A 13,413-nucleotide genomic window follows, 5' to 3' on the forward strand; every position below is an offset into this window, starting at 1 on the left:
ATTGAGATGCAAAAGGGTCAATAAAGGAGGATTACCCACTGAGATGGGGGCTGACTCAGCAGTTAAATAAGACAGTGGGCTCTGCACAGAGCAATGATCTGTCTGATCAGTTGTTTCAACAACCAAGATGATAAAGGGAAACCGGGCAGTAGTTCTTAGCCACCGAGAGAATATGAACAATGCCTCTTGCATGAAAGAAAGGGGAAGTGCTTTGGTTGGTTTCAAACATACAGTAGGTTGGCTGTCATATGTTGATTGACCCTTATTTTAGCAACAAGCTAAAAGAGTAAAAACTAATAAATGTAATTTCATATACTGTGGGGCAACACAATGAGGAAGGTGTCCTTAATCCAAAGGGGAGGAACCAGTACCTTAAGAATTGGAGTCTTACCTGCATTATAACATACTTCATTAGCGAGTCCTCACCCCAGAAATAGTCATTGCGTTTCTTTAATAGTCTGGAATTGCTGAATTAATATGTATACTCTGAATAATGAGTTCTAGAAAGTCATGTGAGTGTTTTAATCCAGATGACACCTGTATGTAAGCCACAGGTTGACTGAGTGGTTAAGGTGTTTGATCTAATATCTGATGGGTGTAAGTGCAGCTGGGTTCAGATCTTGCCCCGACTAAATTACAACTTCAAGCAGAGTTCTGTTATCAGTGAGAAAAGCATCTATTTAAATGTATGTTACGACAAATGGGGAAACGTGAAAGCCTCATACTTTGTTGTATTGTAATTTTCTTAAAGATGTGCGATGACGTGTAATCGGACTGCTTCAGTTTAGCGCTGGAATGTTATTAGAATTTGTTTTAAAGACTTTTCAAAGAAGAAATTTTCATTCTGAACAGAAAAAGATGCAGTGCATTCATGTAAAGATAGTCATGTTCAGGGTCTTTTGCAAATCATTTATGCAACTCCAGTTTTGGCAAGACAAAGGAGAGACCTGTGTATATTTCCCAGATAAAGCTGAAAAAATGTAATTTGCTATTCAGCACAGTTTGTGTTTTCTTCTCCCCCTCTCAGATTCAGTGCCAATATCAGAGGCCCTATAAGTTATGAAAATATGGGCACTTCTGCCAGGAATAACACAGTACTGATGTGACAAAGGGCTAACATTACAGCAATCTGAGCGCAGTACATGTTACAGGTCCTGGTGGAGCTACGGTGTGAGGGGCACCATTCAGATGTGGTCAAATCTGAGGACCAAGACCCCAAGCTGTGGTTTCCAAGCAACGGAGAAGGTGCATATATCAAAGGTTCAGTGAGCGAAAGGAAAGGCATCCAGGAACCATCAGAAGAAGGAAACAGGCATTACATCTATTCATTTAGCTGACACTTTTCTCCAAAGCAACTTATTTACCCATTTACACAGCTGGGTAATTTTACTGGAGGAATTTAGGGTAAGTATCTTGCTCAAGGGTACTAGAGCCAGAGGTGAGATTCAAACTGGCGACCTTTAGGTCCAAATGCAGTAGCTCTAACCACTACAGTACAAGTAGACATAGAAGAGAAAGACTGATGACAAGGAGTCGGGAGGGCTGGTACACAGGAGAACAAAACTTTCCGAAGGCAATGGAAGTTAAATGTAGTTAAAAGCAAGTTAACCTGAGATTACTAAATGATGTAGCCCATGCTTGCTATTTATTTAATGAGAAGACAGTAATGGTATTGTGCTTCCTGAAATGAGCATGAAACAGAAGAATACTTGTTGCACTGTAAGTCAATACACATGGGCTACAAACTAAAGGCGATCGGAGTTGGCGTGTTGTTTACCGCCAGTCTGTGCTTTGCCACATGGGTGGCTCCTTGGGTCCATTTTTTTGAAGTGAAAGGGGACTTGTTTTCAGACTTGGACTTCATGGGAAACCCCGTCTCATTTGGAATCATTTTCTCAGTGTTGTGTTTCCGCATGGACATTGACTTTGGCTGGCGTGGTTGCCATGGGAAACGTGTGATCTCGTCCCAGCGTAAGCTTGGGGAACCATGGTTTTTCTAGGGGGGAGAAATTGGCCCAAAGGGGGGGGGGGAATACAGTAGGACATTTAAAGTAAATAGCAGACATGGATCATTGATTGCTTTAGTTTGTATTCAGGCATAAACACATTTTAAAAAGTACTTATAACTGCTGCTGTGGTTCTGGTAACCCCTTTCCCCAAGTCTGAGGATCTTCACAGCAAAAAACCCTGTTCCTATTTGTAGCAAATCCATATATTAGAAGCTGTGACAGTGATGAAAATTGAGCTTGAGTCCCTTGATAAGTTATGGTGTTCAGTTAAACTGCCATCAGGGAAACACTGCCCTACATGAGGGTGAAAAGATTTATGTTGTAATCCTTGATGGCTATTTACAAAGCCATTTACAGATTCAAGTCAAAATTTACATTTGTTTTCCTGATGTCTTCGCCCAAGGTAAGTTGGAGTACAAAGTTTGCCGTCTAAGCATGATTTACCCATTCATGCAGGAGGGTAATTTGTGCTGGTGTGGTTGGTAGCATAATTGTTACAGTTGCTGCTGCCTTTGGACCCAAAGTTTAGGTTTAAATCCCACCTCCAGCTGTAATACCCTTCAGCAAGGTACTTACTGTAAATTTCTCTAGTAAAGTTGCCCAGCTGTATGAATGGGTGAATAATTGCAATCAGCAGATTCTGCACTGGTTCTGTAGGCACTGAATTTGTTCTTGGGGACAGCTGGTAGTGTAATAGTTACAGCTACTGCCTTTGGATCCAAAGGGTGCAGGTTCAATCCCCCACCTGTGGCTGTAATACCCTTGAGCAAGGTACTTACCCTAAATTGCTCCAGTAAAATTACCCAGCTGTGTACATAGGTAAATAATTGTAACCTTAACATTGTTAATTGCTTTGGAGGAAAGCATCAACTAAATTAGTGTGTAGTAGTAGGTAGAAGCTTTGGAGGACAGTGTCAGCTGAATGGATAAATCTCTTCAGCATTAAAGCCTTGTTTAAGTACAACAGCTATAGCAAGGATTCAGATTGAGGCTCTGACAAAAGTGATAGTGTGAACCACTACATTACCTGCTGCCCCCAACCACAAATTCAGTTCCTCCAGAACCAGTCCAGAATCTTCTGATTGCAGTGGTTGGGGTGGTAGGTAAAAGAGTTGTCAGCATTTTTGTCCTTGGACTGGGTTCAGATGCCACCACGTGTAGTAGTACCCCTATGTAAGCAACACTGCAAGTTGCTTTGAAGAAAAGTGTCACCTTGCTTAATTAATGCAAATGGTCAATCATCCATGAAACATCTAGCATAGTCAACCAGTGGTAATGAACACATGGCAACATCTATGAAGATGTTAAGAATGAGGAAAGATTTTTGTGGCACACCTGTGAATCACACGTTCTTTCTAGTGACCCATGGCATGTTCAACAAAGACGGGCCATTTCATTGAATTCTTAACTCCTTTGTTTGCTTTTTGGGCACTTATCCTCCTGAGCTGGTGAGCTTTGCAGTATCATGTATATGAAGAAGCTGATGATGCCAGTCTATTTTGTGTTGGTAACCCAACTTGGTTTAGTACTTCCAATTCTCACTTGCATCTCCCAGGAACAAGAAGTCTCTCTCATTCCAGGATGTTTAGTTTAGCTGCTGGCTGTCCAGGTGCTCTTCATGGCGTTAACCTTCATTCACCCTACATTAGGTCATTATTGTACATCCCAGCATTAACAGGAGTGCTGATCTCAGAGGCTACATGTTCCTGGGTTTCAGAACCTCCTTAGAATGTCACTTTGAGCCTTTTCCAAGCCTGTAAGTCCTTCTGTAGTTCTTATTGACTATTGTGTGCTCTGTTAATCATTTAGTGCTTGGTTATTAATGTGGGGTGGGATGTTGGAGGACTGGGTTCAGTGACAGAGCACAGGGGTCACCAGCTGGATTGCTGCTCACAATAAGAGGTGATGCTTCCTGTACTGTTGTCACTGACTTATGTCGCATTTTCATTTATTAATTTAGCAGACACTTTTCTCCAAATTGACAGACATCTCAGAAGAAACAAAAGTGAGTTTTAACAGAGATGAAGAGCTAAAGACAGAGAGATGATTGTCAAAGCCCAGTTAATTTCTCTGATGCCACAATTTCCCTGGTATATATTGCACAAGTAGCCAATTAAAGAATATATATAATTGAACACGATAGGAAATAAAAAGGTGATTGTTGCGCAAAGTACGCAAATCATTCACTAGTGCATCTAGTTCAGACAGTTGAATTATACATCCCACTTTCTAAAGACAGAACTGAGGGTCCTTCAGGAAACGAGCTGGCAATCTTTTAGCCGTATTTCCGGGTCTGCGCTACCTCATCGACAGTCCATGATGGAATAAGCCTTGCGTGGCTATGATCCTGGCATTTGGCCACCTTGCAATCACATCCTGATGCCTGCGGAGGAGCTGTTAAGTCTGTCCGATAGATCCAAACATTTGCGACGTCCCGTTTCCTCTGGATTCCTACACAGTTTCCGTGTCCCAAGAGTTGGAAGCCGAGAAAGCTGTCTACCCCACGTGACCTCGAGGCGAACGTAAGCTCGGTCAGAGAGGTCACTGGTTTCTAGAACGGATCGCTTACAGTTGCTTATGTAGGCCAGGTTCGACACAGTCCGAGACAATATTAGTTTAATACAAGTTCATGGTCTCTGCTGCATACTGTGGAACTTCCAGGAAGTGCTAATTGGAAACAAAAATAGGGGTATCAAAAGTTTCTCAGCTGAATGAGTAATTAAAACTCAGACTTACTGTTAGCCTGCAGGATGGGCAGATGAACCATCTGAAAAGGTTTTCGCTGTTAAATCGGATAATGCATCTCGGATTAACATATGACCTTGGTCGCTTTTAATGAGTGCTACGCAACGGAGGTGTGAAATGACCAGTGGGGGCCGGTTGGAGCACCTTTCTCTTTTTTTATTTAACAATACAAAAGATCATGACAAGCAATGTTTCAGGTAAAAACCATAAATACAAAAAGAGATTTAAATACCAACATTCAGTGCGAATAAAATGATAACCCTTGTTTATACAAAGGATTTAAATATTTTTAGCAGTGTTTTTTCAGCTACACAAAAAAGTATAAGTAATGCATGGTTTCATTTTTATTTTCTTGGCTAAAAATGGATTGTGTTTCAATTTTCAATCTGTACTAGTTTAGAAGAAAAAATATGGATCACTCATAACAATACTCTCCAGATTCAATAAATTAAGATAAAATTTAAACATTTAGTAATTTACATTTTACATCAAGATGTATAATTTTGTTTGAATTATTAGAAGTGATTTTTTTTTTAAAAAGTTTCTCATTCATCTTGGTTAAATGACCTACATGCTTGAAATGAATAAAACTGGTTTGAGTTAATATCAAAACTATTTAAGGACCAGATACATTGAGCATTTGCTTCAGTGCAAAATGTTTTTTTCATGCAGGAAAAATAAGGTCATCATTTGGAAAGAAAATAGAAACATATAAAGAGCAATACATAATTAAATGATACTCTCATCCAAAGCAGGTTATAGGTTTGGACCCATTTACAGAGCCAGGAAAATTTAAAGAAGTAAATCTGCAAGGGTACCTTGTTCACAGGTACTACCCCAGTACTGAGTTGGGCCTGAACCAGCAACCTTCAGTCCAAGGCCTTCATCACATTGCTACATAATGAGTAGACCTTCCTTGGAGGGAAAAAAACATTAATTTTGCACTTCTTCAAAAGCTTAGTATTTTGTTTAGATCATTCAGATAGATTTAAGGTTGATGTTTTAGTCACTGAACAAAAAAGAAACTTTTTTTCTTCAAAACAACTGCAAATGTTGTAATTAAATTCTGTGTTTAGGCAAACTGTTATCTTTATATAATGTTCAATCGCATGTACAAATATCTTTGGAGTCAAACTTCATAAAACAGAAAAAATAACAATTTGACTGAAATACAAATATGACAACATTCAGGATACACGATTATTCAGAATGAACCGCCATCTGTTTAATGGTTAATATCTGGATATTTTGGAAATCTGTGGAAAAAAATAAGGTGCAGCACAGACTATCTCTCAAAAGACAGGCAGTGCGTTGATTGGGTGTTTCTTTACATGATACCTATTCCTAAAAACATCTCTGAACCTGTTTAAATTCAAACTGCATAAATGTGTACCAGCCAACATCATGAAAAAATGTGATAAGTTAACAATCAATAAAACAGTATGTGTAGCGATCACTGTTGTGTATGCACTCCCTTGACCCCTTTGCATTATGCATCTGCACACAGTCACTGTAGAACCAGAATGTTATTGTGCAACTATTCTTTACTGTATACAAATGTAGAAATGAAGCACCTTCAAAACAGAGCTTATGCAAGAAACATTAAAAAAAAAAAAAAACAGTACAACATTCAGCTAGAAACTGTTCCTAGCTATTCCTGTTATTATAATATGTTGAACTAATTTTAAACCACTTCCATAAGTCCTGATGCATCTATGCAAGTTTCATTTCAGGATGAGGATTTTGGGTCAAGGGTGAGAGCTCATGCTGTGTTTTCACAACTCCAGAATGAAATGACAGAATGACCTTAACAGTACCTATGTTGTACTCTTGTACCACCACAGTCCTTCGACTGAACAACTGAAGAAGCAATTAAGTCCTGCATATGGTCAATGATTTACCAGACAGTAATACTGTAAAAAAAAAACAGTTTTGTAATCTTAGCACCATGTTCAGAACAGACAAAGATAAATTACCTTCTCCCCAATCAATACACTGGAACATAGAATCAAAACACTTCCTAAAAAAGTTGTTTTAAAAAAAGGAAAGAATGATATATTTTATGTACATAGACATATAAGTGGAATTATTACTGATGTCCAAATATTATTTGCTGCCATTTCAGAGTGTGGTCATACTTTAAATAGGCCCATATATACAAATCAGAGTGAAGGAGGGATGTTGTGCAAATCTGTGGACAAATGTCTCTGCGACGGGGTTGTTCGCTTGTGCGTGGGGTTTACTTGAACCAGTGCAGGTAGTTTGAGTTCACAGCAGGAAAGCACATGTTGTTGCTGCACGAGCCGCCGTAGCTTGGAGGGCACGCCGAACACGGGACGCCCACTTTGTAGGGAGCTTCTCCGATCCAGTTTCCCCTGGAAAGCACATGAACTCGAGTCATCAGTACAGACCCTACATCTTCCCTACTGCAATAATGAACCGCATTATTAATAAATAATACATAATCAATAAAGGCATACACCACTGTTATGCCCTGGTATGCGACAAATGCCAAACAAAGTTTTGCAGTCAGCCAGCACTCCAAAAGAGTAACATTGGAAAAGTGGCAAGGTAAGTTAGTAAACCTGTGGTGAGCACATCGTATAGGTCTTCATTTACGCTGTCACACTCTTTAATTCTTATGGGCGGCAGGGTGGCACAGAGAGAAGTGCTGCTGTCTCACAGTGCCTAGGTGGTGTGAGAGGATGTGGGTTTGATCCTTGCTCAGTCTGTGTGGAGTTTGCATGTTCTCCCCGTGTCTGTATGGGTTTCCTCCCACAGTCCAAAGACATGCTGTTCAGGTTCCCCATAGTGTGTGAGTGACACAGAGAGAGTGTATTTCACTCATGTATGGATGAGTGACCCAGTGTAAGTAGTGTATCTAGCAGTGTAAGTCACTGCGGTGAATAAGTTCCATAAATATCCATTGTAAGTTGCTTTGGCAAAAAGTGTCTGCTAAGTGAATAAATGTAATTATCCCCAATAAACTGAGCTCCCAGCTTATCTTGCCATACGTTACCTAATATGGGAAAAACATAACATTTTACGCATTCCAGATTTAAAAACAGTTGTGAGGCAGTGATATGACCAATGCAATATTTTTCAGGAGACACTGTAGGCCTTTACAGTGAGTACCCATGGTGCTGATACTGGAACAGAGCGCAAGATGTTACTATACAAAACATTTTTTTTCACCAAAAAACAAACTGTTTTTACTTTTTAATTTCTTTTTTTTCCTTTTTTTTTTTTTTTCCTTTTTTATTGTTTGCTAGACAGCACCCAATATGGTCCTCTTCCCTGTGCCCAGTGTCCCTGGGTCAAAACCCAGCTGGGTTCGTAACATCCCACTCCCTGCCCCAGGTTGTTTTCAACACCTAAGTAAAGCTTAAGCTGAGAATGTGGAGACACTAAGAAGTTTAATCATATTTGTGAGTCTACTGAAAGTCTGTTCCACAGAAGTATAAATCATGACCAGAAAGAGCATCTCTTAAGTTCATGTGGTTTATAATTATTACAGTACGGATTTGGTCCTTTTTTAAAAGCACTTTCACATCTAGGGTGGCACCCTGACTGATACAGCTTCTTATGCATAATGAGTAACACCTCGGATAAATGAACATCAATGTTGATTTTACAGAGGCAGGAAGAATGAGATGGGAAAACGCATAGAATGTGTCTCACTCATCATCCTGATGGAGCTCCTAATGGAAAGAACAACTGGACAAGAACTCTGACTGAGGACAACAGAGAACGCTCTGTCCCAGACAGGGAAAGTCATCCTGAATACTGCATGGCTGCTCGGGAAGGGAAGGGCACGTCTGGCCAAAGTCCATTCCGACGACCCTCGAGGGATGGAGGTCGCACAAGGGTCAGGCTCGGTCCCCTTATAGTCCCAAACGGAATGGCCCCAGTGGGGTGAGCCTTTAAGAAGCATGAGCATGTGTTCCTGGCTTTAACAGGCTCTGCACTTGAGGTTAACACCGTGGCAAATCGTGATTAAGCAGAGATTCACGAACGTGAAAAATTTCATTAATCAGGTCATGAAGTAGACAGAAGTGAAATCATACTTACTTGGGTGAGTAGTTACAGACTAAGTACGTTGCCCTCTTCCACACAGATCCCCACACATTCATATTATGACACGTATGAATGGCACATCCAACTCGGTTCGACGTAGCCCACACCATCTGCGAAACCAAAAAGACGTGGGTCTCTTGTGTTCATTTGGTGTCCGCCGAGCACATATTGGTAGATGACAGATAGAAATATAAAAACTATTGATCTGGAAGGAAATTGTATGAGGCTGCTGTAGAATACATGCGACAGTATAGTAGCACTGATACTGGAATACCACTGGAATAAATACCATAGTCAAGTGCAAATAAATCAAACATAGTATCTACAGCTGAGTACCGCCAGGGTAATGAGAGGTCAGTACCACTCTGTGTCAGTACTTCGTCTAATTCAGCAAGGGCACGAGTCGAAAAACACACCTGCGTGTAATGCGTGCACATGGGTCCGTAACACTTCAGTGGACACCGTGGGTTGCAGTCACGTGGGTACGGAAACACATAGTCCTTCACCTCGTCATACCATGGCTTCACGAGCTGGAGGATCGACCGGTAGCTGAAGAAGACACGGGGATTGTCAGTCTTCGTGGACTTTGAGTGACTTTCACTGGCAGACGTGCGAGTCTTTGTCAACGCTACGCTCACAACACGGACCAGTTTCACATTGTTAGCTATTTTCACTTTTCGGAGATGGTGCTTTTGGTAGGAAGAGGGGTCACCCACCGGCCTGTTCTGACAGAAAGGTTCTGGCCGAGGAACCTCAGAAGGTACTGCGGCCCATGATCCCAGAGACAAGTCGCTGCCCAGGCTTCTGCTGAGTTGGCAAGACTGTCATCCCACAGCTGAAGGTATTGCAGACACATCACAGCATAGACAGCGTTAGAGACTGAAATTAAAAAGGCTTTTTGGAGTGTAAATTTCCCCATAGCCAGAGCTTTAGGACTTATGGGAACTCTGGGTATTATATAACAATGGCAAGGATGCACCTTTTCTACTCCCGTTAAAATGTGTACAGCAGGATCGTCACTAGGTGCGCTACCACAGTACTGGGCACTGTAGATGGAATCAGTGAATGGACTGTGCGTTTCACCTGTCGGTGGCCTCATTGTTCATGACATTTTCATTTGTGTAAAGAAGTCGTGTCACCAAATGTTAATTTCATAATTCATTCGACTAAACAAAGCTTTTTTTTTGCATACCATCACTACTGGGGAGGAAAATATGATACTGTGATGATGCAGTTCAGATCAGTCTTTTTATTGGACAAATAAGACACACACATTGTCTGAACCATTTGTCCCATACAGGGTTGTGGGGACCCAGAGCCTAACCTGGCAACATAGGGCGTAGGGCTCGAGGGGGAGGGGACACACCCAGGATGGGACGCCAGTCCATCACAAGGCACCCCAAGTGGAACTTGAACCCCAGACCTACTGGAGAGCAGGACCCGGTCCAACCCACTGCGCCACCTCACCCAGGACAAATGAGAGACTATTGAAATTAAGCACATCATAAATTTCATATTTGCAATAGGCTAGCACTGTTATTTAACGAAGGGGGACGTGGTGGCGCAGTGGATTGGACCGGGTCCTGCTCTCCGGTGGGTCTGGGGTTCGAGTCCTGCTTCGGGTGCCTTGCGACGGACTGGTGTCCCGTTCTGGGTGTATCCCCTCCCCCTCCAGCCTTGCGCCCTGAGTTGCTGGGCTAGGCTCCGGTCTGCCGCGACCCTGCTTGGGACAAGCGGTTCAGAAAGTGTGTGTGTGTGTTATTTAATGCACAGCAGCTCCTACAAAGCTTTTAACATTAATTGTGCATAATTTCAGACAATCAGAAAAATCAACGACTGTGACTGTGTTTCTGTAATTTTGTGAATCTCTTATTTAAAAAAAAAAAAAAAAACCCTTAAGGATTTGCAATATTCAAATTATTGAGATTCCAAAAAAAAAATTAAATAATGCTCCAAAAGCATACAAAAAACTTTTATTACCAATCAACCAATAATGTAAAGCAAAGAGCCAGATTTTTTTCCCAGAAAAAATTATCTGTACGTCCTTTTATGTGGAAAATATGTTAGAAAGCAAACACACACCATCCGAAACCAGCAGATTTCTTTACACAAGTTCAGCCAGACACAGAAACAGGTCTGGAGGAGGGGCGTGCTCTTTTCTGTGAAACACGCACTCTACACGTACTGCGCACACAGACACACACACACACACACACAGAGGAATATCCCCATGGCCAGGTAAATTTGCCAACAATGGAGTAAGACTGCAGATGTGGTCGTGGATAAGAACAGGACCAGCCCAGCCTGTGGACCTCTAGGTGATGTCAGAGTGACCAGTGAGCCCAAAGAAGGAAGGACTACTGGCTCCCGCCCCCAGTGCCACAAGCACACACACCCACTGTGGTTTCCAGGCTATACATAGCTACACATTTACATTTACATTTACATTTATTCATTTAGCAGATGCTTTTCTCCAAAGTGAGACCAACCCCGCACAGGCACCTCTAGGTGTTTCTACACAGACATGTCAATGACACTGCATTATAAGTCACTTAGTCTATTAACTAAACTTCTTCAAGTTTATTAAAAAACATGAAGACAGTTAAATCAGTACCATTGTATTTTTCGCACCTCACCATTATAAGTTCAATATTTAAACCGTTATTTTTCCTGGAAGTACACAGGGATCCTCAGGGATTAATTCTATTTCCGTTTGCACCCAGTGCCCCCTATCAGCGCTGAATGGACCGTTATAAGGAGCAGCCCCCCCCCACCCCCCCACCCCAGCGTTCACTGATTGAGTCCAAACCCAGTAAGGGGAGCGCAGCACATAGCGGTTCCGCACTTTTTCAATTCAATCATCAGCAGCGCATCCTTTCCACATGTACGTGGACACAGTAGGAAATATGGGAGAAATGCATCGTATCGCAGCGCCCAAGGCTCTCCATGCTCTAACTTTTTTTTTTTTTTCCTCACTATTTAATTTTCCCATCCTTCCCGTGTTGTTCGGCTCTCACACAAAAAGCCGGAGCCTTTCTTTCTTTTCCCTAACCATCTTCAAAACCGCACTTGGATCCATCCATACAAGAATATAGCAACAAACTCTAAGCACAGCAGTGCATCCATCCATCCATCCATTCATGCATCCATTCTAGCGCTCTTCATTCAAATACACACTTTGACATACAGTTCATCATGCAATATCACGGTTATGAATATGGGTGAAATTGAGTTTTATGCTCCCGTTCTGAACCCTGAAATTTTCCAGCATGCCAACGCATTCCGCGGGTTCTCGTGAACATAATACTGCTGCTCATAATGAACTGTTCTGTTCAGTGCTCGATGGAGACATTGACCTTACCATGTACTCCATGTTGGAAGCCGGAGGGAACACCTTCCCCCGGACCTTATTGTGGTAGTCTAGGATGGCGATCATGTCATTCTGGGAAATGTATCGTCTTCTCCTGGCTTTGGCCCCATCCGTGGAGTTCGTGTGGAAGCCGGAGGTGGACGCGGCGCCGCTCAGGTTCGTGTCCCGCGGTGACGGGGACGCGCCGGCTCCATCCCCGGCGAGCGCGCAAGCCGCTGACACCACCAGCAGAAGTTCTAGAGAAAACCACAGATCCTTCATCCTTTCCAAGTGTGAGCGACGGATGGATGGAGCCTATCCTAGCAGAGTCTGGTGGCTACCTGAGAAAAAAGAGAAAATGGAAATGTCTCCTGTTATTCGTGGACTTGGAAGGGCTTCAAGTTCTGCTTCTCCGCGTGCGACGGCGCTGGAGACGTCGTTGGAGAACCTGCGCTGGACGTTGGAGAAGCTACCCTACCTACTACTAGGCTAGTCCAGCTTTCACTTTCGTACTAGACGAGTCTGAACCCCACGCTTGAGAGGGAGAGACCGCAAAACAGCCGCGAAGTAACTACTGTTCGGTGCAAACGAAGAGCAGAAGTGTGTGAAGAGAGGGCGGAAGAGGAGCGCGCGGAGCCTGGTTCTCCGAAAGCGCGAATATAGCGAAGCGGCTCGTTTGAGGAGACCCCTCCGGGCGCCTTACCTCGTTCCCAGTGTGTGTGCGAGGGATTGCTTGATGGAAAGGGTTTTTTTTTTTTTTTTTTTTTGTCTGAGCTTTCAGGTCAGGAGGTGTGCAGACCCTGCTGTGGGCTCCTGCACGGGCTACGAGAGCGAGCTGTCAGGATCATGCGGAGCAGCTCTGCTTTATATAGCGCTGGAGGCTCTTCGAAGGTGTGCGGAATCCCCTCCCTGTCACCTGAAGCACAGCATCACTGGGGCGCTTCTCCCCTTCTTTCTCTCCAGTCCTGGCGGACAAACGCGTGCGTTCCTTAATCAAAACATCTGGTTTTTGTTTGCACAGCTGGGGGAAAAAAAAAGTAAAAAAAAAAAAAAAAAATTTTAAATTAGAGAAGTGTGTAAACAGCCATTGTCCATATATCACTCACACTGCTGGAATGGTCGCAAATATCATAGGTGAGAAATATTTCCTTTTTTAAAGAATAAAAATACGCAGGTATGGTAGAGGAACGTAAACTGGTAGTACCTTAACTGCTAATTGATTGGATTCGTGAC

The 13,413-nt window shown here is 42.6% G+C and overlaps 1 protein-coding gene across 1 annotated transcript; it reads right to left on the reverse strand.

The window, feature by feature from the left end:
* Positions 1 to 6,852: 6,852 nt before the first annotated feature.
* Positions 6,853 to 13,007, reverse strand: pi15a (peptidase inhibitor 15a). The gene is made up of 6 exons (XM_018754012.2): positions 12,884 to 13,007; positions 12,193 to 12,521; positions 9,548 to 9,666; positions 9,248 to 9,380; positions 8,826 to 8,941; positions 6,853 to 7,129 (listed from the first exon to the last, which is right to left on the reverse strand). Exons 2-6 carry the CDS (start codon positions 12,460 to 12,462, stop codon positions 6,994 to 6,996), a joined length of 774 nt encoding a protein of 257 aa, XP_018609528.2. The 5' UTR covers positions 12,463 to 12,521; positions 12,884 to 13,007; the 3' UTR covers positions 6,853 to 6,993.
* Positions 13,008 to 13,413: the final 406 nt, after the last annotated feature.

The sequence above is a fragment of the Scleropages formosus genome, chromosome 9, assembly GCF_900964775.1.
Source record: "Scleropages formosus chromosome 9, fSclFor1.1, whole genome shotgun sequence".
Taxonomy (NCBI): domain Eukaryota; kingdom Metazoa; phylum Chordata; class Actinopteri; order Osteoglossiformes; family Osteoglossidae; genus Scleropages; species Scleropages formosus.